The sequence below is a fragment of the Pleurodeles waltl genome, chromosome 2_2 (genome assembly GCF_031143425.1).
Source record: "Pleurodeles waltl isolate 20211129_DDA chromosome 2_2, aPleWal1.hap1.20221129, whole genome shotgun sequence".
Taxonomy (NCBI): domain Eukaryota; kingdom Metazoa; phylum Chordata; class Amphibia; order Caudata; family Salamandridae; genus Pleurodeles; species Pleurodeles waltl.
The window spans coordinates 802,276,000-802,303,426 of record NC_090439.1 but is presented as its reverse complement, the minus strand read 5'-3'; the positions used below and the strand labels follow the sequence as shown (position 1 = coordinate 802,303,426).

Below are 27,427 nucleotides of genomic sequence, written 5' to 3'. Positions count from 1 at the left end.
TAATTTGCCCTGACTAGAGTGAGGGTCCTTGCTTGGACGGGGGTAACCTGGCTGCCAAATCAAAAACCCCATTTCTAACATCAACACATCTGGTTATCTCACCAGGTGAGTTATCAGACCATTCTTAACTGCAATGCCTGTGCAACAGGTCTTTGCAGAAGGATCACAAATTACAGAGATACTCCTAACGGAGGCCTAAGATTTGCCTTTGCAATATAAATTGTATCCTATGCAAGAATTAATGCTTTCAAGCATCTGGCACAAGATGTCAAATTGACAATCAAGAGGGCAGGTAAATGTGGCTATTTAGTCATCGTAACACAGTAAACTAGGCCAAGGATGTTTTAACTATTAAGATGCTTACAAAACATAAGAAACTAGGGAATATTATAACGGCCACTTTTTATATCCTCTCCCATATCCAAAAGCCGTTAATTTCTAGTATTGGAATCTTAACCGAAAAATTATACACCTGCATTGCTAATTTTCTTTCAGTGTTAGTGTTTTCCCTTCCTCATTCTTGAGATACCAGTCATTTTCTTTAAAAAAAAAAAAAAGTTATGAAATTAACTGGAAACCTGACTCCTGACTAGTCTCTTTAGATGTGTCCGTCTGTATACTGCAATTAAACATTGAACAGTGTAGGACAGTACCCTCTTTTTGGCATGGTAATCCCCATTTTTTTGCCTGCTGTCAGTGTTTCTGATTGTGTTCACCTGGATCATGCTAACTAGGGCCCTAGTGACTGTGCTCTCTCCCACTACATTTGGTTGTCCCTGACTTTCTGCACCCTACAATTGGCATACTGGTGCCCCATGTAAGTCCCTAGTATATGGTACCTAGGCACCCAGGGCATTGGGGCACCAGGGGTTCCCCACGGGCTGCAGCACGTATTATGCCACCCATGGGAGCCCATGCAAAATGTGTCTTCAGGCCTGCCATTGCACCCTGCGTGAAAAGGTGCATGCATCCTTTCATTACAGGTCGGTCCCTGCACCAGGTCACCCCTATGGCAGGCTCTCCTAGCCCAGAGGGCAGGATGCAAGTGCCAGTGAGTGAGGGCACCCCTGCATCTGCAGAGGTGCCCCCACAAACTCCAGCTCCATTGTCCTGGAATTCGTGAATACAGGGAAGCCATTTTATCCATGTACTGGACATAGGTCACTACCTATCCCCAGCTACATAATGGTAACTCCGAACCTAGGCATGTTTGGTATCAAACATGTCGGAATCATACCACAATACTTTTGCAGTATTGGTTGTATGATTCCATGCACTCTGGGGGCCCCTTAGAGGACACCCAGCTTTGCACTTACCAGTTTGCAGGGTTTTCCCGGGCAGCCCGAGCTGCTGCCATCCTACAGACAGGTTTCTGCCCTCCTACTGCTTGAACAGCTCAAGCCCAGGAAGGCAAAACAAAGGATTTCTTTGGGAAGAGGTCGGCAGTACCCTCTCTCTTTGTAAATAGGTGTTGCATGGCTTGGGAAGGGTAGCCTCCACAAGCCACTGGTATGATTTGAAGGGCATATTTGGTGACCTCCTTGCATAAACTGGTTTTCATGAGTCTAGGGACCCCAGTCCCTGCTCTGGCGCGAAATTGGACAATGAAAAGGGGAGTTACCACTCCAATGTCCATCATCACCCCAGGGGTGGTGCCCAGAGCTCCTCCAGGTGGCCACATGATTCTGCCATCTTGAATCCAAGGTGGGCCGAGGCCCCCGGAAGCATTTCAGTGGCAAGATCAGAAAGCTGTCATCACAGTCCCCACTAGGCTAGGTGCCCAATCCCCCTTTCAGGGCTATATAGGGTCTCCCTCTTGGGTGGGTTCTCAGATGCGATGTGCAAGATTCCAGCAGGACTCCTCTGCAATGTTTACTTTGACTTCTGGCCACTGGAATCGCAACTTGATTTCACTAGAACCTACAATCTACAGCTCCAGCGAGGACTTTGCTCTGCAACATTGTTTCTCCGGCTCCTTCCAGCAACTGCAACATTTCCACAGCTATGCATCCTCTGAGAGCGGCAAGTCTTTAGCCTGCACCAAGAAGCAAGAATAAATCTCCCTTGGAGTGAAGGAGTCACTCCTCTGCATCCACAGGCACCAACTGCATCGACGACTGACCCCGTGGATCCCCTCTCTTGCAACTTTGCGTGGATCCTGCAACACAGGTGGTGGTCTGGAGTGGTCCCCTCGGCCCCCTCTACCAAGTGTCCAACTTAGAAGATGGCGAGTCTTTGCCGCTCATTGCAGGACAATACTGCTGTGCACCAAGACTTTTGCAGCTACCAAGGCTTGTTGGCTCTTCTTCCAAGAGCTCTGCAAGCTCCGTGTAGCCCCAGCCTCCAGCACTCTTCTCTGGAACGCGCAGTCTCCTGCCCGCTGCAGCGACGCAGGACTCCTTTCCAGGTGTGCTGAGTGGGCCTCACTGAGACTCATGTGCCTGCTGCCTGTAATAGTTGCATTCTAACTTCTGGCCCTCCTCACTGCTGAGGATTGCCTGGGACTCCCCTCTTTGGGTTGAGTCCCCTCGGACCTTCCTGGTCCTCAGAAGCTCTGCAACTCTTGCCTTTGCCAGGGCTTGTTGGTGGTTTTTCCACACCACTGACAGACTGCAATTATTCTTCCAACGTGGGACATAGATTACATCATTTCTGGAACTCTTCCCCTGCGCCAGTGCTGCATAGCCAACTCCTGGTCTTCATTGTCGACCTGGTCCTGCACCTCCAGAAGGGTGGGTAATGGATCCTGGTCCAACCACACACTCGTATGGAAGTGGACTTGAACCCCTTCATTTGCAGGTCCTTTTCTGTCAGGATCTATCTTCTGTTTCTTACAGTCTTGCTTGGGTCTTGCACGGTCCTTTTACAAAGTTTACCTGTGGGTTTGGGAAAATCCAGGTATTTACCTCTTCTCTCCTGGTCGCTGAGGGGCACTCTGGTACTTAACGTGTTGGGTTTCTAGTTTCTCCAGCTCTCCTCTACAGATTACACTTAACTGGTTGGGGGGTCTCCCTTTCGTATTCCATTTTTATAGTACATGGTTTGGTCTCCCCCTAGGGTTTCTATTGCTTACTGTTATTTCACTGTTTTCTATTGCTTTCTATGCCCATTCCTGATTACTAAGGTGTATATAATAGTGTGTTTATTCACCTGCTCATAGCGTATCGCCTATACAGTATTTTAGTATTTATGTCACTAAAATAAAGTACCTTTATTTTTGTAACACTGTGTGGTTCTTTCATGTGTATAAGTGCTGTGTGACTATAAGTGGTATTGCCTAAGCTTTGCATGTCTCCTAGATAAGTATTGGCTTCTTATACACAGCTACCTCTAGAGAGCCTGGCTTCCTAGACACTGACTACACATCACTAATAGGGGATACTTGGACTTGGTATAAGGTGATAACACGCAGATGCTCACCACACACCAGGCCAGCTTCCTACAGACAGGACCCAGAGTGGTCAAGCATTTTGTATAAATATGGTCAGCAAGTTACACTGTACACCCTGAGATGTTATCAATGTTCCTCTTGCAAAACTACTTTTTATTTGAAGAACAATTCTAACTGGAACCTTGTGCAACAGCGATTAGCAACAAATCAGCTCCAAAGCATGCACCTCTTAATGGGGCAGCAAAAAAAAAAAATGAAAAACGCATGGCAACCAACCAATCATAGGTACATGGATTAAATGTTCACTTGATTTACAGAAGACATTTTTATCATATGGGAAGAGGATACATTTTGTTGTTTTCAAAACAAAAATCTACACAACAGAATCTTAACACGTTTAATGTCTTTGTTATTGATCATAGTACCCTGGGCATAAGATGAAGAGATGGAAAATGTAAACCCATTAAAAAAGTGAATAGCAGATAAATTATCTTTCTTGTTTTATCCGCAAGCATCATTAAGGATATTAACCTAAATTCATTTTGTTAAAAAAACCGAAATACCCAACAGGAAAAAAATGCTTCCTTGTCCAGATTGCTATTTTTGAAAGTTACCTCTTCATCCTGGGAGATATGGATTCATTAAACTAAGCAAACGAACAGTTGAAATTAAAAAAAAGATCAACTCTTTACAGTACATTCAGCACTATTTTGTAATTTATGGAATAGAGTTACAAAAAAAATCAATAAATGGGTTTATGCTTGTTTAGTGTTATATTCATGTCAACACTGTGAAGATAAGATAACTTTAGATTGTGTTATTTGAGACGTTAGTGCTGTTTCTGTTAAAGGTGCTTTGCTATAGCAATTTCAGACACTAGATAAAACCAAATGTCACGCCTCTTTGCAGAAGGAATACCTGATGCCTGCACCTCCATTATTTCATTGTCTTATTTTTGTAACAGGTTTAAGGTACGAGTAACTGAATGACTTTAGTATTTTGCAGGGCAGGTAAATAAGATTTCGCCTTAACATAAGAAAAATATCTTTAATTAAAAATAAAGTAATGTTAGAAGTAATTAAAGTTGCTTTTTTGACCTTTAAGGTGACTAAGGGTTGCACAAGGGGGCTTCACCTTACCACCGTTGCCCTGCTGCAGAAGGGCTGTGGAGTTGCCCTCAAACTGTGTGCCATGGAGAGGTATGAATATAAATGTTTAAAGTTGCTCTGCATACTCCTGCTTTCTATGAAAGTAACAATAGGTGCTGCAACTCCTCCTTTAGTCCACAATATACATGGGCACTGACTAGATTTTAGATTGTTTCTTGCACAGCAGGTGTGAATGTATACAGAGTATTGAGTGAGCCAAGTGTGGTGCACCATGCGTATTGTGAAATATGGACTGTGTAATAAAAGGAGATATCTGTAATTATCACAAGCTTCTGGGTGTAGAGGATGGGTGCGTGTGAAACTAAATCACTACATGCTATAAGCAGATACTTACAGGGTAAGATTTTTAGTTCGTAGCATGTGAGGCACTAAATACACATGCTCTACGTAGACTTTAAAGAAGCACCCCCGATAAGCGGTGGCTAGCAAATAAATGATGCAGATGAAACAAAGTGCTTGGAACTGTTGGGCCAAAGATAGGCTTCAAGTGGGCTAAAATGTCACCACAACAGTGCTTTGTAAAAATGTGTGGTGTTAATCAGGTAGCAGTTAGGGGAATGTTTCATGAGATAGCCATGGTTGCCATTTTCTTGTGGGTAGCAAGTTTGAGTACATTTGACTAGCCACCTTGCTATACATGTCTCACAAATGGGATTACCTTTGAAAGGTTTTGCAAAAGCTTAAAGTTGATTAGACTTGACAACAGGCTTGATCCTGTCAATGTAGTACATAATAGCTCCTTTGAAATCTAGCATATGTAAAGGTCTTTAAAATACTGAATCAGGTTGAAGAAATAAGTCTGGGAGCTCTATAATCCGACAGAATAAAAAGGTGAAACCACGTTCGATAGGGACTTGTGATTGGTTCTGAGAAAAATCCTATCTTTATGAACCTGAAAAAATTTGTCTTGTATGACAAGTCTTTGCAATGACCAAATGCACTTGAACAATGTTATGGCAACTAATAAGATAACCTTCGGGGAAAGGAACTATGAGGGCCATGACGTTTGAAAAGTGGTCCCATGAGCATCGTGAAGATTATATTGAGATTCCACAAGGGGGTGGGCAGTATTCCAGTGGGTATGTCTCTTTCGAGGCCCTCCATGAAAGCATTGCCCACTGGGATACTAAAGAGGGATGTATGTTCCCCATTTTGGATTTAAGCTGCTACAGCATCAAGGTGCAGGCATAATGATGTGAAGGTAAGTTGTGATTTCTGCCGATGTAAAAGATGGCCAACAACACCCTGGACCTTAACTATAATGGGGGGCGGGGTCTAGATTTTTGGGAAGGTAGTAATGGATAAACATTTTCCACTTGCCTTATGACAGGTTTGTGTGATGAGCCTACTCATTTCTTGTACGATGGTCATACATTTTTGTGAGAAGGTCAGGTATCCAAACACTAGGACCTCATGTGGCATATCACTAGGTTGTGCTGTCCAGGATCTGGGTGGCTAATTTGGCAGTGTTTCTTGATGAGAAGTAACAGAAACTTATTGTGCAGTCTGTTGGAAATTTCCATACGCATGCAATACCAGGACTTTCTGGTCAAGGTCAGAGCCATCAGAATGAGGGCCAGACACTAGTCTTATCCAATTCACCATGTACACGAGGAGTAGGAGAGGAGGAAAAGAGTAGGCAAAGACCCCTGACAGGTTCATTCATAGTGCATTGCCCCCAGACCATGGGTGTGGGTACCTGCAGATGAAGCTGTGGCTTTTTGCATTGCCAGAGGTGCACACAGGTCTATTTGTTGGGTGACCCAATGCTAGTAGTACCTGTGTAGAGCTTGAGGGTGGAGTTCCCACCTGTGAACTTATAGGTGCGTCCTGCTGAATGGATCTGCCAGTTGTTGTCCATCCTAAGAATATGCTCTGCTGAAAGTTTGAAGTTTTGCCAGATCGCCCAATGCCAATCTCCTGCACTAGTGCTGAGAGCTGGGGAAGTGCATGCCCCACAATTTCTACAAGTAATAAATGGCAGTCATGTGTCTCTCGATGAGGACTACTCCCCCCCCCCCCCCCCAAACAACCTAGATGAAGGCTTCAAGGGCTAGGAGTATGGCCTGTAGTTCAAGGTAACTCATATGGCAGACCCAGTGAAAATATCCTACACCTCCTGCATATTCATGGCACTGATATGCCCTTCCCAGACTGTAAGGTATTGTTGGTGATGTTCACCTGAACAAGTGAGTCTGAGAAAGGCGAACCCAGTAACATATTGCTGTTCCACTAATACAGAAAGTGGTGAGTCCTGTCCATCATCACTATATCTTCCAGTGACTCTACTTCTGACCATTGTCTTGCACGGTGCTCCTGTAACGGCTCAAGTGGAGCCTGGTGTGTGGTACAATAGGAATGCAGGCGACCATGATTTCAAGAAGATACTTCACTGTTCTATGATACTTTAGGACGCTGGCCTGGTTTGTAGTGGGTACCTTGGGTACTTACACCTTATACCAGGTCCAGTTATCCATTAGTAGTGAAATGTAGTAGTGTTCTAGCAGCTTGGGCTGATAGAGGTAGCTATAGCTGAGCAGCTTAGGCTGAACTAGGAGACATGCTAAGCTCCTGCAATACCACTTATAGTTACACAGGACTTATACACAAGTAAAGACAATACTCAGTGTTACCAAAAATAAAGGTATTTATTTGGGTGACAGTACCAAAAACATCTTAGAGACAATACTCCTTCTGGTGGTAAGTATTATACACAATATATACACTACAAACCAAAATTAGACAAGTAAGTAGTCCTAGAACAATGCAAACAGTAGGAAATCCTATAGAATGCAATGGGAGAAAATAGGTCTAGGGGCAACACAAACCAAATACTAAGAAAGTGGAATGTGAATCACGAATTACCCCCAGACAAGTGTAGTGTGTGCAGAATCACTGGGAGTGTAAGAATACGGTTGATCCGAGGTCAGAAGAGTCTGAAGTTGCTGCAGAGGATGCCTGAAGGAAACTTGCAAGCAGAATCTGAAGAGAACCCACAGGAGAGACTCTAAATAGCCCTGAGAGGGGGGATTGGCTTCCTTATCAGGTATCGACCTATCAGGAGGGGTCTCTGACGTCACTTGCAGGCACTGGCCACTCAAGGCCTCCAGAGTGCCCCCACACCTTGCAAAGCAAAATGGCTGAAGTCTGGGACACACTGGAGGAGCTCTGGGCACTACCCCTGGGGTGGTGATGGACAGGGGAGTGGTTTCTCCCCTTTCCTTTGTTCAGATTTGCGCCAGAGCAGGGGACAAGGGGTCCCTGAACCGATGTAGACTGGTTTATGCAAGGAGGGCATCATCTGTGCCCTTCAAAGCATTTCCAGAGGCTGGGGGAGGCTACCCCTCCCTAGCCTGTAACACCTATTTCCAAAGGGAGAGGGTGTAACGAACGAGTTACTTACCTTCGGTAACGACTTTTCTGGTGGATACATTAGCTACCTGTGGATTCCTCACCTCATGAATACTCCCATGGTGCCAGCATTCGACGGAAATCTTCTTACTAGTCTCTGCACGTCGACGAGGACGTCACTGTCTCGCACGCGACGCCGTCTGACGTCATACAGGCAATAAGAGGTCCTCGACGACGTGCAGACGTCAGTACCAATCATTTTTTACGTGCATGAGAACAACCAGGCAATGCAATGAAAGAGCAAGGCAACATCCATTATATTGTAAAAATACACCACATTGTATGAATAACTGTAAATCTTTTTATGTACATATATATATATATATATATATAAAACTCTCTCTTTTAAAATATATACACACACCAAGTATATACATAAAGATATATACACATATACATATATATATATATATAAATATATTATATATACATCTATTGCACCCTCAAAGACCAAGAGGAGCGCACTCAAGGATTACTTGGCAAGACCATAAAGGCAACGGGGAGGCGGGTGGGACCGTGAGGAATCCACAGGTAGCTAATGTATCCACCAGAAAAGTCGTTACCGAAGGTAAGTAACTCGTTCTTCTGATGGATACAACTACCTGTGGATTCCTCACCTCATGAATAGAGTCCCAAAGCAGTACCACGCCCGGCGGTGGGTGCCTAAATGGTCAAACCAAGAAATCCTGCAGCACTGACCGTGCAAAATGGCCGTCCCTTCTAACCTCAGAATCTAAACAGTAATGTTTTGCAAAAGTGTGAAGGGACGACCAAGTTGCGGCCTTGCAGATGTCGACCACAGGAACACCTCTGGCTAAGGCCGAAGTGGCCGACTTAGCTCTGGTGGAATGAGCTCTAATGCCCTCAGGAGGATCCTTCTTTGCCAAAGAGTAACATATTTTAATGCAAAGAACAACCCACCTGGATAGTGTTCTCTTGTGGACTGCCTTTCCTCTCCTCTTGCCCACGTATCCAATAAACAGCTGATCCTCCAGCCTGAAATCCCTTGTTCTATCGATAAAGAAGCTCAACGCTCTCTTTGGGTCCAGACGGTGCAGTCTTTCTTCCTCTTTGGAAGGATGAGGCGGAGGATAGAACGTGGACAAAGTAATTGCCTGAGCCAAATGGAAGGGTGAAACAACCTTCGGGAGGAAAGCAGCCTTGGTCCTCAACACCACCTTATCCCCATAAAAAGTTGTATAAGGGGGTTTTACTGATAAGGCCTGCAACTCACTCACTCTCCTTGTTGATGTTATAGCTATCAGGAAGACTGTTTTTAAAACCAAATACCTCAAGGGGCAAGAATGCATAGGTTCAAAAGGGGACCCCATAAGGAAAGTCAGGACTAAGGACAAATCCCATTGCGGCATAACGAATGGCTTTGGAGGATATTGATTTAGAAGACCTTTCAAGAATCTGATAACAATAGGGGATTTAAATAAAGATGGTTGGTCTGGAAGACATATGAAGGCTGACAAGGCCGATAAATAACCTTTAATGGTAGCCACTGCACAACCTTTCTGCGCCAGAGATAGAGCAAAAGACAAAACGTCCGATAGATGAGCATGTAAAGGATCAATCTGCCTCTCTCCACACCACGCAACAAATTTAGACCACCTATTAGCGTAGATAGATTTAGTGGAGTGTCGCCTGGCCGCTAATATAACATCCACTACCTCAGGCGGGAGAGAGAAGGAACTCAGGTTGCCCCGTTCAATCTCCAGGCATGTAGGTGCAGACTCTGGAGGTTGGGGTGTAGAACCTGCCCCTGCGACTGTGAGAGGAGGTCTGCCCTGAAAGGGAGACGGAGCGGCGGGCACATTGAGAGTTGGAGAAGGTCGGAGTACCACACCCTCCTTGGCCAATCCGGAGCTATTAAGATTACTAGAGCCCGGTCTTGGCGAATCTTCCTCAATACTCGAGGAATCAAGGGTATGGGAGGAAACGCGTAAAGCAACTGGCCGCACCAGGTCATTTGAAACGCGTCCCCCAACGCTTCCTGCATCGGATACTGAAGGCTGCAGAACAACGGACAATGCGCGTTCTCTCGAGTGGCGAACAGATCTACCCGAGGAAACCCCCACTTCTGGAAGATTAAACGGACTTGATCTGGATGGAGACGCCACTCGTGGTCTGCCGAGAAGTGGCGACTGAGACTGTCCGCACGCACGTTCAAAACTCCGGCCAGATGGTTTGCTATCAAGCAAATCCGATGGTCCTTTGCCCAGGACCATAGTCGAAGAGCTTCTCTGCAGAGAAGGTACGACCCCACTCCTCCCTGCTTGTTTATGTACCACATCGTGGTAGTATTGTCCGTTAGGACCTGTACCGACTGACCACGAAGGAAAGGGAGGAAGGCCTTGAGAGCCAGACGTACAGCCCGTAACTCTAACAGATTGATGTGAAAAATCTGTTCCTCTGGAGACCAAAGACCTTTGATCTCCAGATCCCCCAGATGAGCTCCCCACCCTAGAGTGGAAGCATCCGTTATGACTGTGGCCACTGGTGGCGACTGCTGGAACGGCTTTCCTTGTGAAAGATCTTTTAATGCCAGACTGCAGGACGAAAAAATCTTCTTCGACTGCGCCTCCAGCTTTTTTGAATCTCTGTCCCCAGGCACCGTCGGAAAAGAACCAGGCGCTGACTTGGATGAACAGGAGGCCTGCACAACCAAGCTCTCCGGCGTAGGGTGCCTAGATAGGAAACCAGGATCAGTTGGAGCCGTCCGATACCTCCTGGCCACGGCTCTGTGAACTGCTGGGGAAGATGCCGGCTTCTTCCACACCTCTAAAACCGGATCCAGCAGAGCGTCATTAAAAGGTAATAGAGGCTCCGCCGCGGCTGAGGCCAGATGCAACACCTCTGTCAAAAGGTTTTGTTTCGCCTCCACCACCGGCAAAGGCAGGTCCAAAAAACTAGCTGCCTTCCGTACCACTGTATGAAAGGAAGCAGCTTCCTCGGTATATTCCCCCGGGGACGAAAGGTCCCACTCAGGGGAAGTGTCCAGCCCACTGGCCGACTCCAGTCCACGCAGCCCATCACCCGAGTCCTCTAGCTCTCCTTCCTCTAGGGCTCGTTGGTACTCCTGCTCTTCTAGTACCCGGAGAGCACGCCTCCTTGAATGCAGTCGTTGCTCAATCCGAGGAGTCGACAATACCTCCGCCGAAGTCGGAGATCGGCGCCGATCTTCCGAAGCCACCGACGCCGCATCCGGCGCCACAGGTAACTTCGGCGCCGACTGAAGAGCAGTTGAAACGGATGGACCCACCGGAGTCACAGGCCGAAATCTCGATGTCGACGGGATGGAAATCCCTGGGGCCAATCCCTCCGAAGCCACCGGAGCGGCCACCGGCGCCGACACTGGCGCCGAGCCCACGTTCCCAAACGGGAGAAAGGGCATAAAGGGTGCCGGCCGAAGAGGCGCAGGATCACCCAAAGAAAAGGCCAAAGGCCCAGCCGGAGCACCCCCTGGAGCCATCTGTTGGAAGATGGCATACATCGCATTCAAGAATGCGGAACTATCGGCTCCAGGGGTGGGAAAAGCCGGATACTGGGGTGCCTGACTCGGAGGCGACCCCGACGCCGGCCTCGGCGTCTGCGCCGGAGAAAACACTTGAGGCTCCAATACCTCAATCACCGACGCCTGTCCAGGCGAAGTTGGAGACGCCGGAGAGGGCAACGGCGTCGAAGGATGCGGCGTCACCGTGGGGCTGACCTCCCATGTTCTTCGGCGCCGATCCGGAGACCTGGAACGAGCCTCCCTTGAATGACGCCGAGATTCTCTACGGCGCCGGGAGTCTCGATGACGCCGATGTCTTGGAGAAGACTTTTTCTTGTGATGCTTCTCCTTTGACTTGGCCATAAACAGCTTCGCCTCGCGTTCTTTAAGGGCCTTCGGATTCATGTGCTGACATGAATCACAAGTCGAGACGTCGTGGTCGGAGCTCAAACACCAAAGGCAATCGGAATGAGGATCCGTCACCGACATCTTGCCTCCACACTCACGACAAGGCTTAAATCCAGACTTTCTCTGCGACATTATTTCCACAGAGAAAGAGTACGCAGCAAGATATACACTGTAACCGCAAGAGTAACAGTTGCTCCCTCGAAGATAACCGTTTCGAATGCACGGAAAAAAGGGAACTGACGTCTGCACGTTGTCGAGGACCTCTTATTGCCTGTATGACGTCAGACGGCGTCGCGTGCGAGACAGTGACGTCCTCGTCGACGTGCAGAGACTAGTAAGAAGATTTCCGTCGAATGCTGGCGCCATGGGAGTATTCATGAGGTGAGGAATCCACAGGTAGTTGTATCCATCAGAAACCCTGCTCTCAGAGGAAATGCTTTGTTCTGCCTTCCTGGGACTGGGCTGACCCCAGGAGGGCAGAACCCTGTCTGTGAGGTGACAGCAGCTGTAGCTGCAGTGCAAGCCTCAGAGAGCTGGTTTGGCAGTACTGGAGGTCCATGGTGGAGCCCCCAGGATGCATGGAATTGTCTCCCCAATAACAGATTTGGATTGGGGGGCAATTCCATGACCTTAGACATGTTACATGGCCATATTCAGTTACCATTGTGAAGCTACATATAGGTGTTGACCTATATGTAGTGCATGCGTGTAATGGCGTCCCCACACTCACAAAGTCCCGGGATATGGTCCTGAACTATGAGGGGGCACCTTTGTCAGTGCAAGGGTGCCCTAACACTTAGTAACTTTGCACCTAACCTTCAGCAAGTGAAGGTTAGACATATAGGTGACTTATAAGTTACTTAAGTGCAGTGAAACTGGCTGTGAAATAGTGTGTGCACTATTTCACGCAGGCTGCAATGGAAGTCCTGTGTAAGGGTTTGTCTGAGCTCCCTATGGGTGGCAAAATAAATGCTGCAGCCCATATGGATCTCTTGGAACCCCAATGCCCTGGGTACCTAGGTACCATATACTAGGGACTTATAAGGGGGGGACCCAGTGTGCCAATTTAAATTGGTAAATGAAGTCACTAGCCTATAGTGACAAATTTAAAAGCAGAGAGAGCATAAGCACTTAGGTTCTGGTTAGCAGAGCCTCAGTGACCGAGTCAAGCACTAGTGACAACACATACATTAGGCCACAACCTATGAGCACTGGGGTCCTGGCTCGCAAGATCCCAATGACACAGTAAAAACACCCTGACACACACTCACAAACAGGCCAAAAGTGGGGGCAACCATGCTAAAAAGAGGCTACTTTCTCACAGATACAACATTTGGTTTGAAAAAGGGACAGAAACTGCTGAATGCTGCCACCCTTTGATTTTGGGGTAGATTTTCCCTCTAACTTGAATCTTTTGAGGGAGATATCCAGAGTTTCAAAGTAATGTGGTGGTGTGTTTTGTGAGGTGCCCAGCGCCACTCTCTGCAGTACCGAAAGGTCTTCCTGTAGTGAAATGTGAGGCAGTACTTGCAGGAGGCGTCATTTTGATCAGAGAAGAGGCAGAAATTGTGGAATTAGTTATGATCTCACCACAGACTTTTAAAGCTGCATCTTCTGCAGTGTTTGATGGGTGTCTGTTCTACAACACCCTTATTGTTTGCATTCCCCAGTGCTGGTCATCGAATAAAGACTTGCAATACCCAAAGGGCATGGGGAGGTCGCCGGTCTCTCGGATGTTGTGGATCTTTTGAAGGCATCGGACGAAGTAGAAGTGCGACATGGAGTAGAGACACAGACTTTCTGAATCTTCAGTGTTGAACTTGAACTGTGTGGGCCCGAAGAATATGACAGTCTTAGCCCTCTCTGTGTACTTCCAAACTCGAAGGAGGAAAAAAAACAATCAAACATTGAGTTGGTGCCAATGCCTGTCGTGAACTAAGGGAGGTGTCACAGCCCATCTGAAGATTCAAAAGCTTATTTACAAAAAAAAAAAAAAAAAAAAAAACACACACACACACAATTTTCTTTTTCTTAAAATACATGTTTTTAATTTTATTATTTTGAACATCAACATCAATAAATACAACAAGCTATAGCCAGTAGTACCACAATGAAAGCACCAGACAGTGTGCAGAACACACACAATTATACATAGCAATAAGGATGACCTATCACTGAAGACAAAGCATGCATCTACTGGACATCAGACGACAACCATAGTCACATCCTAGTTGCATTGCGTTCCTGACCCCCCACCCCCCACTCCATATTTCTACGGGATCCCCATCCCTTATACACTAGTTTTTCCATGGCTGCACAGGCCTACACAATGCAAACCCACTCATGTATAGACGGGGCCTGTTCATCCCTTCAATGCTAAACAGGATCCCTCTTGGCCACCATATAAGCTGTTGCGACCAGGGAACAGACAACTCTGGAGTCACCCGCCAAGTCCATGATTCACAGTAGAATTTTGGGGTCAAGTTCCAGGGGAATTGAATGCCCACCACCCACCTATATGCCTATTGATGGCGACCAATACGCCTGTGCCCCAGGGCAAGTCCATAGAGTGTGGTAAAGGGTACCCAGGGTAGACCCGCATCGCGAACATACAGGAACACAGGCCCGACCCAGAGTCGCTCAGGAGAATAATAGACCCTATGGAAATACTTGAACTGAATCAAATGAAGACATGCAGATATTGCAAGTATCATTGAGGCCATTCATCATTCTCAAGGACCCTTACATCTTCCCTCCAACTGCTCCACAGTGCCCTCAGTGGGCCAGGCACAATAATACCCAAAGTTTTATAGAGTCTAGATATGCCTCGCTCACCCAACTCATCAGTTACTAACTTGTATTCAATGGGGTTGAATTCCGGGAGTGCCATCAGCCTATCTTTGAGGCAATCCAAGGCATACTGCAGCTGTAGGTAGCGCTAAAACTGGGAGAGATGGAGGCTGAATTTGTCCTCTAAACCCTGAAAGGACCAGATGTTTCCGCGTCTGAGCCACCAAAGGGACAATTTGACGGTCCCAATACCTGGGTTTGGAGAGGAACTGTCATGCCAAGATAGCAGAAACTGTCTCCGGCTATCCTTAAATCGAGGGTCCACCCAGTCCCTAGGTACCTCCCCTGGATGGGCACCAGGGTACATCTGGGCAATGTGACCCTGAGGTCCAAGGCCTCCCCATAGATCTCCGGAATTTTGATTAGTCTCAGGAGGGTGTACCTGGGTCCCTTCCACCCCACAGCCCACCTCCCCAAAAACCAAAGTCACACACTCTAGCGTCCATCCGAATGTTCAGCCAGGGGCTCCATCACCAAAGCAAATAGCAGTGGTGGGAAGGGGCAACTCAGCCGGGTGGCCCTCTCAACCGGGAAATGTGCAGACAGGGCCTGTTTGACTTGAAACTGTGCTCACAAATCAGTATACAGTACGGACACCAACCGTCGTAGCTGGTGACCAAACCCCATCTTGTGGAGGGCTGCAAAAAGATAAAGCCAATGCACCATATTGAATGATTGCTCTATGTATACCCGGAGGAGCACCACCGCCCCCTAAGCTCCTCTGAACGGGCTAGGGCTACCTGCAGTCACCACAGAAAATGACGAGTGCCCATGTGTGGCATGAATCCATTTTGATCTGCACAGCCTATCGGGCAAACTACAGCTGCCAAGCGTGTGGCCGACACCTTGGCCAGGATCTTCACTTCCAAATTAATTACAGATGTGGGTCTATAAGACCTACAGTCCTCAGGGTTTTTTTCTGGTTTCAAGATGACTGGGGTAGTCGACCCCTCATGTCATGGGAGAGTATTCCACTGAGGAGTGGCCCCTTGTACAATTCCAGCAGGTCGGGTATCAGCAAGGGTGCACAGTGTTTGTATAATTCCAGCGGAAGCCTTTTGGGACCTGGGGCTTTCCCACAGGACCTGGCAGGTATTGGGTGCTAGATTTCCTCCACGGAGACAGGCTCGTCTAGGTCCCTACACTCCAAGGCTGATAAGTTCCACAATGGCAAATCAAGGACCAGGATCAGATCCTGCTCTTTGGCGGGGGTCTCCCGAGGAGCATAAAGGTCCTGGGAATGGGCAGTAAAGCCTCGTGCCAGGCCAGCAGCTCCAGATATGTCGCTTTCCGCTGACCTTAACTCAGTAATCATGGTGCCTGGATGGTCAGCTGTCGCCAGCCAGTAACTCAACTTGCCTGCCTTATATCCCATTTCGTAGACCTGGCCCAGGGTATGAATCAGACTAAATTTTGAGGAATCTGGTAATTTATAGAGGAGGTCCAGCGCACCTGTGCCGGCCTGCACAGTTCTGCATGTATAAGGGGAACACCAGTGTCACCCTCTGTATCTGTAATCTCATTTTCTAAGTGCAGCAGATCTTCCTCCCTAAGTTTCGTGTGATCCCTGATAGATGAAAAAGCCTAGCCTCTAAGGACAGTCTTGAACGCCTCCCACAGCATCACCGGACAGGATCTGGAACTCTTTTTTCACTCAAAATAGCCTGTGATGGCATCCCTCACCTTAAAAAAAACTTAATTTCCAAACATCCAAGCCCAGCACTAGATGGTAGGAGTATGCAGAGCATGTGTATCTACAGCGCCACATGCTTCAAAAAAATATTACCTTTCACATGACAAGGGTTGGAATCCTTTGAAGAAAGGCAAATTTTAAGTACATGTGAAAAATAACAGAATTTTTAATGCAGGAGTTCCTTGCAGAAAATGTTTGTTTTAGTTCAACATCCTTATAGATATATCCTTCAACTATTTCTGACAGAGGTTTTGTAACCAAAAACATGTAGCACTATTGGAAAACTGCATGTTTCTATTTTCCTCAGAAAAGCCCCAACTCAGAGAGTTATGTGCATTGAATATTGCAGGAGTGGCAGGGAATTCAGAAATTTACTCAAACTAGCAGGCGCTACTTACTGCAGAGACAACTATCACCTGATGAGCACTTTGCTCCAGCTCTAGTTTCTTTTTCCGATTCTCATTCCCACCACAGAGTACTATTGTCTTGAATTACAGAGGACCATAGAACGCACGAAGCATCAGCAACATACTCAGGGGCGGCTTCTCCATTAGGGCGGAGGAGTGTCACCCACCCGCCAGCAGCAGCAGCTGCAAAACCTTTACAAGGAAACAACAATACACAGTGTTTATTATAGTTTCCTTGTAAAGGGGCGGGCCACAGGGGTGACTAGCAGTGAGGGGGAGTGCTCAGCACTCCCCCTTAGAGCGCATGTGTGTTTGGCCGGCCGTTTCAGGCTAGCCAAACACATGTGCAGTAGGCTATCTCCAGCCCGGCAACACAGGCTGGAGAAAGCCTGCACAGGCTCCCATTCTTCCAGGGGGCGCCCTGGATGGGCTCTCCCAGCCAATCCTGATGCTGTTCTGAGCAGCATCAAGATTGGCCGCAGGGCTGACCGGGAGCCTGTTCCTGCAGCGACGATGGAAAGGGGAGAGCGGTGCACACAGGTCGGCGGATCAATTAAGTATTTTTATTTTTTATTAAATGTACCCCCCCACTCTCCCCTTGTGCAGCACCTGCCCCTACCCTTGCTGTCACAACGAGCCGCAATTGAATATACTTCAAGTGCAGGGTTATTCCCGCAGCATATACAGGTGAGTGATACAGAGTAGTACATATAAATAGGACAATCGTGTGAAGAGACATGCAACACAAATTATCCTGTAACTGAAGGTAAGCTATAGACTATTTTAATTTTTTTGAAATAAAGCGTAATGGCTTAGGCGGCAAATGAAGCAGATACTCATCTTGCTTTAAAACAATGCACCTTATTATTTTATTTTGATTTCTGATAGGAAACAGTAGTATGTGCGACACATCAGACTTTTTTTTAAGTCACAATAACTTGCCAGCCACTAAACTAATATTTAATGAATGGTATAAATACTTTCAAGACTGTGGAACACTAATTTAAAGTTGGAAGAACATGGTAATCAAGAAATTCACGTCAGTTAGGTCCACAGAAAAGTACAGTATTCTTTACTGAATCTGGGAAAAATCAAAACCAGAGCTTACCTCCTTTAGTTTTCTAATGGTCTCGGTTTGGTCTTCAACAACCTTTGCTTTAATTCTCAAAGCATCATTGTCACGTTCATTTTGTTTTTTCAAGGTCTCTACTTCAGCAGTTAAAACCTCAATTTTGGCTTCAAGTTTCCCACGATCCTGAGCTAAGGATACTCCTAAAAACAGAAAGCAAAAGATCTGTTGCAACAAAACAATATGAGGCTCATGTTTAAGCAACATAAACACAAACCAAGATATTGAAAAAAGAATAAATGGACAATGCATTTAGCGAACATACAGTATAACTCTAGATGGAACTAGTTAATGTAACCTAACTATAATGTCCCAGTAACCACTGTTTTTTTTTTACAGTGAATATAAGCATACTACTCTGAAAAGAGTTCCGACATTAGTATTGAGGATCTATCATCCTATAAAATTGTGTCATGGTTCTAAAAAGAACTGGCCTAGTCAATTGATCCTAGGCTGTTCTCATATCCCAGAACATTATACATGAAAGATTTTACACACTAATTCAGACCTTCATATTAAAGTATAAAAAATATGTTTTGAAATTTTTACCTAAACTTTATATGCCTAAAAGCATACCTTTTGTAGTAGCTCTGCTCAGCAACCCAACCTAACAAGCTTTTTGCGGTTTCTCAAGCCATAGCTCCTCTATAAATGTATGACTTAAAGAATCTGTGTTTTTATTGAAAGAAGTATAGATGAGGATGTTCATATGTTAAATCATTGCAGAAAAGTAATAATACCTAAAATTTAGTAAAGCCCATACTCCTCTTGATAACAGTAATGCAAGGTCCATCAATACCCTTCTAGATCATTTATAATCCCAAAGAAAGCTCGCACCCTTAGCAGCTATTTTATTAAACCATGCAGTAGTCAAAGAGATATAAATAAATAGATGTAAACACTTGGGTAATATTATGGTTTCAGTATATCTGATCGTCATATTGTTGAATCAAATAATAAGTCAAATATAAGCTTTTTCAACTTTTAGGCATTTGTCTTTAAGATTAGTGGATCGTAATTCACAAGTGCTACTTTGTCATGCGACCAATTTACCCCTAAATTCACTGTTGTCTACATCTTCCTAGAGCCTTGCGTTTTGGTTCTGTGTTTTCTAAAATCTGAGTTTTGTTGTTGTTTAGAAGATACCCAGAAATTTCTCCAAAATTCTTTGCCTCGTTTTCAATTTCTCTACTACATGTTTCTACCACCTTGGTCGATATGGTGATATTGTTAGGGTATGGCAAAATTCTGGTTACATGCCATTATAATAAGTCGCCTGTATCCTTCCACTAACAGAGAGAAACTCTCTGTATGAATTGTTCTAAGTATAAAGCAAACAGCTTGGGAGAGCTGGAGCAATCATGCTAAGTCCCAACTGTAATCTTTATGCTATTTGATTCTACCTCCATAACATGTATTTTAGATTCTGGTTGGCAATGAAGAATCTAGATTGATTTAATAAAGTGACCTCTGAACCCCATGTCTTTTCTATCACTCCATAAATGTATCCATGCTATTCTACATAAAGCTTCTCCTGAATCGAACAGGATCATCGTCATGGGAGTACTGTTATTAGCTGCTATGTCAACAAATGTGATGACTGATCATTTAATAGGATTGATTGTTCCTCTACAAAGTACAAAACCGGTCTGTCACGGTGATACTACGTTACCAATGATCCTGCTCAGACATTTGGCTATCATTTTTTAATAAATCTTCTGACTGCTGTTAACTAAAGACATTGGTCTATACGAGATAGGGTTTGTGGACAATCTATTTTTTGTAAGAAATATTATTATTATATTAGTCATAACTGTGCAAAATATAAGCCTTGTATGACTCCCCTCAGCAGTGGTAATAATACTGCTGCTATAAAAGCAAAGAATTCCATATAAACTCCAAGGGGGGTGGGGGCTCCAATTGGGCCCTTACGACTCTCCTATCAGTAAAATGCCTATTGTATCCTTTAATTCTCAAAGAGTGATAGAAACTTCTAACAATTCTATCGCATCATGGTTAAAGGCTCATACATGCCGGGAGGGGCCTCAGATGTCGAGGGGGCGATTATGGTACTGGTGCAATCTGGGAAACTATTGGCACTGAGCGTCAATAGGGAGAAATTCTGTATTTTTCCTCTTTGGAGGGCTGCTTGGGGACCTAAGCCTACAGCATTGGGAGACTCATTGAGATGTGCACCAGACACAATAAAGAACAAGTTACTTGTCTTCTGTAACAAATTATGTGGTAGAGACATATTCTAGTTGCTGATTTCTTATCTTAGAATTCCCCCCAGGTGTCAGACTGGATCTGGAGATTTTTTCTCTTCGGGCAGTATCCGCTGGAAGGAGGCGTCGGTCTATTACGTGTCCGTCGTTGGCGTTGTGGCCGCCGTGATGACGTCACGTTCATATATAGGCACCACCATGGCGCACTGAAGTCAGTTTCTTTTCACAACTTTCCACACCAGAAGCATGGAGCCATGAAGAACAAAAAGGCTGTTGCGCCAAAGCCAGGGACCTGAATGGGAGTCTGTGTCCCTAGAAATCAGTTCGCAGAGGAGGGGAAAATGGGTGGGTCTGTAAGGAATCTGCAACTAAAATATGTCTATACCAGATAATTCGTTACCAAAGGTAAGTAATTTGTTCATCTGATAGGGACTTCTAATTGCAGATTCCTTACCTCAGAATAGATACCAAAGTAAAACCGTCCCAGGTGGTGGGTTTGCAACCCAAGATCATACTAGGAAGTCTTGTAGAACTAGGAAGTCTTGTAGGACTGAGCAGCCAAAGTAGACGTCCCTGCGTACCCGACTGCCCAGGCAATTGTGTTCTGTGAATGTGTGTAGGTATGCCGATGTTGCTGCCTGGCAGATGTCCAGGACCAGAACGCCACGTGCTAATGCAGTGGTTGCAGCAGTTGCTCTGGTGCAGTGAGCATGCAAACACTCTGGCGGTTGCTTCCTAGCCAAAGCATTGCACATTTTGATGCGGAGAACAACCCATCGCGAGACGGTCCTTTTCTGCACCACCTGTCCTTTCTTTGTACCCACATAACCAACAAAGAGGTGATTGTCCACCCAGAAGTCTTTGGGACCATTGAGGTAGAATGCCAACGCTCTTTTTGGATCCAGACATTGGAGTCTCTCCTCTTCATGAGAAGGATGTGGGGATCCGTAAAAAGTAGGCAAGGTCATAGATTGGCCTACATGAAAGGGTGTGACCACCTTAGAGAGGAAAGAGGCACTGGTATGAAGCACCATTCTATCAGGTTGGACAGAGAGAAAAGGAGGCTTCGAAGAAAGAGCTTGCAGCGCACTCACTCTGTGTGCAGAGGTGTTGGCAATAAGAAAGGCTGTCTGTAAAGTGAGAAGCCACAGAGGACAATTATGAAGGGGTTCAGAGGGAGCACACATAAGGAAAGTAAGACCCATGTTCAAGTGCCAGCAGGGCATTATGAACAGGGTAGGTGGAAACATGTGGGTAAGCCCCTTGAGAAACCTCCCAACAATGGGAGATTTAAACAAGGAGGGTTGACGAGGTAGTCCGAGCAAAGCAGATAACCTTTAAGGGGTGCCGAGAGCAGAGCCCTGCTGGGTAAGAGAGAGTACAAACAAAAGAACCTCCGACAGAGGTGCAGAAAGGGGGTGGTAATGGACTGGTTGGACGCTGGCTCCCTGATCAACGGGCACGTTGGATCCCTCGTCCGCAGCCACGAGAGGCTGGGCAGCATGCACGGCACGGTGGCTGGGGGGAAATGGAAACAGTTGGAAGCAGTTTCTGTAGCCACGAAAGGGACAAAAAGCAGACCAAGGAGGAGTAGCTGCGAGGCCAAGGGATCGAGTCTGAGCTTAAAGTGCTCGAGCGCTGAGTCCACTTTGCCTCCCAAGAGACGGGTGCCATCAAAGGGTATATCCATAAACGATTGCTGGACATTCCCCCCGAAAAGCCAGACGTCCTCAACCAAGCATGGCGCCTCGAGGCCACTGTCGAAGTAACTGATCAGCCTAGTAAGTCAGTCATGTCCAGCCCACAATGTATATTGTATACTTGGCTGCATCTCTCCCTTCAGCAACGGCTTGGGAGAGAACGACCTGGGCCTCCTCCGGGACTTGTGACAGCACCTGCTTGACCGTATCCCATAAAGTATGGGAATCGCAACCCAAAAGGCATGCAGTGTTTACGGACCGCAACACCAGATTAGAGGAAGAGAACAATTCTTCCCAAGTCGCTCCAGTCTTTTTGATTCCCTATCCAGGGGTGGAGATGGGAATTTCCCAGAAGAGAAAGAAGCCTGGATGACTAAGCTTTCAGGCGTAGGGTGTTGGGTCAGGTATTTGGGGTGGTTAGGTGCAAGTCTATGGCACAGGTGATCATACTGATGACAGGAGCCCCTGTGGTGGGTTTAGACCACATCCCTAGCAGGATATCATTAAGGGCTTCAATAAAGGGCAAAAGGGGTTCTGACCTCAGCCAGGAGGTTAGTCCTGAATGCCACAGAAGGCAGCTCGGAGCCCAGGACCTCAGCCGCTCTCTTCTCACCTTCATGGAATAGGAGGCACCCTCCTCCATAGTCACGATAGAGGGAGAAAGCATGCCAGCGTCAGTAGAGGTGTCTAGACCACTGGCTTCGCCCAATTCTTGAGCCCAGTCAATTACAGAATCCTCTAGCTGGAATTCTAAATGGTCCAGCAACCCCTCCACACTCTCACCGTACCTATATCTAGGAGTATAAGGGTCAAGATTCAACCTGGGGAACGTGGGCCCCCATCGAAGACTGAATCGGAATTGAGAGATGTTGGTCTGGCTCAGGGTCAGAGTTGGGAATGAGAATGGGGTTGACGTCGATAGTGGGCCCAACTGGCGTCGAAAGCATCAACGTCTATGCAGGTCACAATGGCACGACCGGCGTTGGCATGGATCCGATAACCGATCCTGAGGTGGCCTCTGGAGCCGAGGCCAAAGCCACTGGTGGAGAACCCGAGGGGGTCCCCTCCAACCTGCCTGGGCCCGAGGGAGTCACTGGAGGGTCAGTCTGCCCACAAATTAGGTGCATGGCCTCTTAAAACTCCTCGAGTTGGGCAGGGGTGGCTCTGGCTCCCGGAAATTCAAGGAGGCCATGAAGCAGGCTCAGAGGACAGAGGCCTGGAGCGTCGATGCTCCTTCTGTGTTGCATCGTCCAAACAATGGGGTGAAGTTGAAGAACGTTTGCCCTTCTTCGACTTCTTCATGTGACCCAAATGTCCCGAGGACTTGCAGTGGGATGAAGATGAGTGGTGGTTGCTCCGCGAGTGGTCTTGTGACATTCCTCTCGAACAAGACAGGGAGCGACGCTTAGCCAAACTCCGGCCCTGCATTAGCTTTAGGGACCACTCCCTCAAAGCCTTTGGGTTCAAGGCCCAGCTCTCGGAGCACGACTTCGGGTTGTGGTCGCACTCCAGGCACCACAGCACACGAGTAGCCGAACAGTCACCAACATCATGCGGTGACAGGAGTCACACAGCTTGAAACGAGTCTTACGGGAAGACTTCTCAACGCACCAAGAGAGTCAAAACTTCGACAAAAAGGTTGAAAAGTAAGACAAAAAGCAACTGAGGGTAGCTCTTCTCTGATCTGCGCGTAGGCGGGTGAGGAAAGAAAAGAACTGATGTCAGAGCGCCAGGGTGGTGCCTATATATGACCCTCACGTTAACACGGCGGCCACGACGGCAATGACTGCGCGGAGTCAACTGACGCCACCTGATTGCGCACAAGAGTACTGCTCAAAGAAAAATCTTCGGATCCAGTCTGACTGAGGGAAATTCTAAGGTAAGGAATCTGCAACTAAAAGTCTCTATCAGATATACTTAGATATCCGCATCTATCACACACCACAACCATTACTGAACTGCAAGATCCTTCCAACCGTAGCCTCACTACAGCCTGCAGTCATATTCTTGCCTACGTTGGGTTTATCAGCAGAATAAAGTGGATCAAGAGGATAATCCTCCCCAGGTTACTCAACCATTCACAGCCCTTCCCTAGGAAAGTGTTTTGGATAATTGATGCTTTGCTCCTTTAACTTATATGGGCACACAATGGGAAAAAGTGGCTTTAGCTAAACTGAAGCTACCCACCTCGGGTGCCAGACTGAGCTGCATTACTTATCGGCACAGCTGAAGTGGGCAGCCCACTGGTTGGAGAATTATTGGGGGAATCCCTAGAGTGACAGCCCGGATGCTCCACCACAACTGTTGTTGGCTCCAACGAGCCTCCCACGTAAGCCACAGAGGGCGTACTGGTAACAACCATGCACTATGTATGTAAGAGGGCACCTGAGCATACACCAACACACACAGTATGCCAGAGACCTTCCCCTGCAAACTTTGTTTGCCACTGGAGCGGACTCAGAAACTGGCTGGGGCCGACTATATATGAATGGTGCAGTAGCAAATTATGAGAGCCTGTGCAAGCAATATGGAGTTGCAGCGAGCGATTTCTTGCTCCATGAAGCAATCACCATGACTACACGACAATGGTGGCAAGGAGGGCTAACAGAACCTCAGATGCTCAAAGGCCTGCAGTGCATTTGTGAGATTTCCGTAACGAGACATGCAACATCACTCATATACAGGGAGCTGCAGGAACATTATGAGAACAATGGGAACACCACGTGGGTGGCCAGATAAAGGCTACAGACTGGAGTAAAATACTGGTGCACACCCCAAGAGTATCACGCAATGCACACTTTAAACTAATCCACACCAAAATGAGTAAATCTAATGCACCGCAAGGTGAGTGCGACCTTCCCTAGATGCAGCAAGAACAATGATGCATTTATGCATTTGGTGTGGGACTATCCGACTTTACATAACTACTGAATTGGGGTGGTGGAGATGATAAAAATAGCAGTAGGAAGGCAGATAAACTCTGAGAACATGCCTACTAGGATAGTTCACAAATATAAAAAAGCAGTCACAAATAGATTCATAGGTCTGGCATTCATACTTGTCGGACGCCAAATAACAATAGCTTGGAAGGCCACTGGAGGCCTTATTCTGCGAAAATGCCTGGCAGAACTCTGCAGATCAGCCAGCTATGAGGGAACTGAATTACAGCGAGAGGTTAACAGGGGTCTACGGTGGTCCTGGGGTTGGACACAGGCCTGGAATCACACACTGGCCGAAATCCCTCAACTGGAGACCCAAGTGATTACGATGCGCCAGGAAGATAAGGGAACACTTTGTGAGCACACGTAGGCGGTGGACCCTCGACACACGTCCTACGACTCCTCTGAACATGGGCCCTCATCTATCATCCACCACAAGCAAAGATCTCAGAAAACTGACCCCACTATACACATGCCACCACCAGCATTGTCCAACATGACGCATCACTCACCTGATTTCTAGCAGGGCTGTTAGTTGCCCTTTGATTGTTGGTGAATTCTATTTACAGGATAACACTGCAACTTTTCCTTTGATGGTTGGAAGAAAAGTTATGGGCTGATGTGGCTGTGCAATGCGAGAATGTGGCCACCCAGCTTGCGGCATACTGGGAGAGGGAGAGCATGCGTCAGTGTGTGCACTATGTATTTTGACAAAATTGAAAAAATATGTTTTAAGAAAAAACATTTTTTAAAGTTTCAACTTTTACATTATCAATATGGGGGCGTGGCTAAGATGGCTGCCGGAGCGGACGCTTGAACACAGTGCTCCGCTCACAGCCCACCGAAAATCTGCCAAAATCCTGTCCCCTGTGATGACTGCGACACCAGTAACACGCAGAGGCCCCGACATACGTAGGGGCTATCTAATCCATCGTCGTGTAAGCAGGGGCGAGCTGTATTGATTTGCCTGTGATCGCCGCTGGATGGGCCCGGGCTGCGGACCCTGAGAAGAAGGTGAGCGCGGGCTGCCTGCTGGGCGCGGGCCTCCAGGCTCTCTGATTTGCCCTGTCCCCGCGGGGAGAAGACAGGCCGTCGGCCTGTGTGCACCCTGCCCGGGGTTCCGGTGACCGGGCGCGGCTCGGGCGGCGGCCGCTTGGAGTCGTGTGGGCCGGGTGGGCCCGAGCTGCACGGGCCGCGCTCCAAAGATATACAGAGGCCCCCGCATCTATAGGGGCTCTCCAATCCACGGACGGGGGAGCAGGATCGCGAGGAGCTGGCCCGGTCGTAGCCGGCGCTGGAGTGCCCGGTGCTGCGGACCCAGAGGGTGAGCGCGGGCCCCCAGTGTCTCTGGCCGGCCCTGTCCCCGTAGGTGGGGGGAGGCGGGCCGCGTCATCGACCCGAGTGTGTCCCGCCTGAGGTTTCCGGGGCCGGGGGCAGATCGGGGGGCCGCGCCTGCCTGCCGCGGGAGCCCTGGCCTGGGCTCCCAGAGGTGATCGACGTACGGACCGCAGCTCCGGCAGCGCTCACAAGACGGAGCTTGCCCCCGCATTTCAAGCGTGCTCAGCTGGTGGGGTGTCCCGGAGCAGAGGAGGGGAGATGCTGGCTGGGCAGAAACCCTGAGGAAGTCCATCCCGGGAGCACCCATTAATGAACAATAAAGAGCAACCCAGGAGGTGAAAGGGAAACGAAGAAAAAATAAAATAAAAAAAAATAAATAAAAATCGAAGCCTGGAAACCACAAACAAACCAACTGATGGTAACACCAATAATGATATCGGGCAGGTAATAGGAAAAATACTTCCACCCCTCCAATACCTCCGGGGCTCCACATATGGAAGGCGTAGAGGCACAAAGAGACCACATGAGTTAACTGGACGGGCTGCAGTGGCTCGCCAAACACCTGCCGAAGGAGTAAGCTGTGGGGTGAATGAATACAAAGCTGGCTAAAAGACGTGAAGCACAATAAGATATCGCAATAACCCTCTGGAGCGAAACTGAGTAAGTCACTAGTTCAACGGACATAATAATTAATCGATGTATGTTGTAGGGTTGGCCCTTTAACACCACGTCCATAACAGCTGAGCACTCTCTGACCATTTCCCACTGATGAACAGCATACACTGCAACGAATCAAGAATCTCGCCAGAAATTTCGCTAAATCGAACCAAACTTACCGGAGCTCTTAAAGGAAGCACATCAAAGGGGCTCACACAGTCCCCCAGGCAGCCTACACCTACGTAATCACTCAAACACAAGCGACTCCTAAACCACCAGTGTGCTTCACGCCCCTTTGGAAATCCCAATCAAAATCAGCATTAAAACATTGATCAACAGTGCCGACTGTCGCAGGACATAATGTTTAAACCGAAACAGCCTAAACCAGGGAACCACGCGGACGGGGGTATCCCCCCTGCCACTGGTGAATCCGACATGCAGTCCACAACACTGTCAGGTGAATGAAACACTACGCACCCACTCCCTGCAATTCGATAAACTCTTACAAGCAATAATGGACACCAAGTCCTCACTTGAAGGTAAAATTGCCACGGCGGTCATGGAGGTCACACTACTCCGTGCCGATCATCGCCAACTAACGGACAGGGTCC

At 47.3% G+C, this 27,427-nt stretch overlaps 1 protein-coding gene across 1 annotated transcript in view; it reads right to left on the bottom strand.

Annotated features, from left to right (window-relative positions):
* The window catches only part of LRRCC1 (leucine rich repeat and coiled-coil centrosomal protein 1), a 297,998-nt gene that overhangs the window by 100,165 nt on the left and 170,406 nt on the right, over positions 1 to 27,427 (bottom strand). The window contains exon 15 of the mRNA XM_069220424.1: positions 17,937 to 18,100. Coding sequence (XP_069076525.1) covers positions 17,937 to 18,100 — 164 coding nt within the window. The remainder of the gene's footprint in view (positions 1 to 17,936; positions 18,101 to 27,427) is intronic.